This window comes from Neopelma chrysocephalum, unplaced genomic scaffold (assembly GCF_003984885.1).
Source record: "Neopelma chrysocephalum unplaced genomic scaffold, ASM398488v2 Primary Assembly neopelma1_85450, whole genome shotgun sequence".
Classification (NCBI taxonomy): domain Eukaryota; kingdom Metazoa; phylum Chordata; class Aves; order Passeriformes; family Pipridae; genus Neopelma; species Neopelma chrysocephalum.
Genome location: NW_020915189.1, coordinates 1 through 1,036, shown reverse-complemented (window position 1 = coordinate 1,036; position 1,036 = coordinate 1). Strand labels below are relative to the sequence as shown.

At 61.5% G+C, this 1,036-nt stretch overlaps 1 protein-coding gene across 1 annotated transcript; it reads left to right on the top strand.

Annotated features, from left to right (window-relative positions):
• Positions 1–6: 6 nt before the first annotated feature.
• Positions 7–939, top strand: LOC113979597 (erythroblast NAD(P)(+)--arginine ADP-ribosyltransferase-like; the record flags this gene model as incomplete). Its single annotated transcript, XM_027706939.1, is given in 2 exon segments — positions 7–881; positions 884–939. Coding segments are annotated over 2 exon segments (927 nt in total), but the record flags the coding sequence as incomplete, so codon positions are not given.
• Between the last annotated feature and the right edge of the window lie 97 nt (positions 940–1,036).

The window sequence follows — 1,036 nt, the reverse complement described above, 5'->3', positions numbered from 1 at the left end:
TCTGCCCACCATGGAGCTCCTGCTGCTGCTGCTGCTGGCCGTGACCTGGGCCACCGGCATCGAGGAGAAGGCACTGGACATGGCCCCCAACGCCTTCGATGACCAGTACTGGGGCTGCCGGGACAGAATGTTTAAGAAGCTGCCGGAGCTCAACCGCTCCGAGTTTGTCCCCAACAGCAAGTTGGCTGAGATCTGGGCCAAGGCCACTGCTGAGTGGCAGGAAAAGAAGTACTGGGGGTCTCTGAGTTGGAAGGAACAGGCCATTGCCCTCCGGGCGTACACGGCTCACACCAGGCTGTACCGTCAGTTCAACGAGGCCGTGCGCACCCACGGGAGCTCCCACCAGATGTATCAGGACAAATTTGACTTCAAGATGATGCATTTCCTGCTGACCACGGCCCTGGATGACCTGTGGGCTACCCAGACCCGCCCCCGCTGCCTCCACGTGTACCGGGGTGTCCGAGGGATCCGCTTCACTGCCCGGCCTGGCCGGACCATCCACTTTGGCCAGTTCACCTCCTCCTCCCTGAACAGACAGGAGGCCGAGGGGTTCGGCACCGACACCTTCTTCGAGGTGCTCACCTGCCACGGCGCCAACATCTCGCCATTCTCCGTCATGCCCTGGGAGGAGGAAGTCCTCATCCCACCCTTCGAGTCGTTTAATGTCACCAGTGTCACCCGCCAAGGGGCCAAAACCAACATCAAGCTCCGCTCCCTCGGCGTGAACAGCAAATACAACTGTGCCTTGTTCTCAGGTGACATCCCTGGGGTGGGGACACCCATGGTCGGGTGTGGGGACAGGGCCAGGGTGGCACCAGGGCACCGACTCTGCTGGGACAGGGGTGATGGTGGTGGGGCAGGGGATGGGGGTGCCATGGCTTTGGGCATCACACAGCTCCAGCTGCTCTCCTGGGATGGGATGGGATGGGATGGGATGGGATGGGATGGGATGGGATGGGATGGGATGGGATGGGATGCAATGGGATGCAATGGGATGGGCAATGGGGTGGAATGGGATGACACAACACCCCATGGC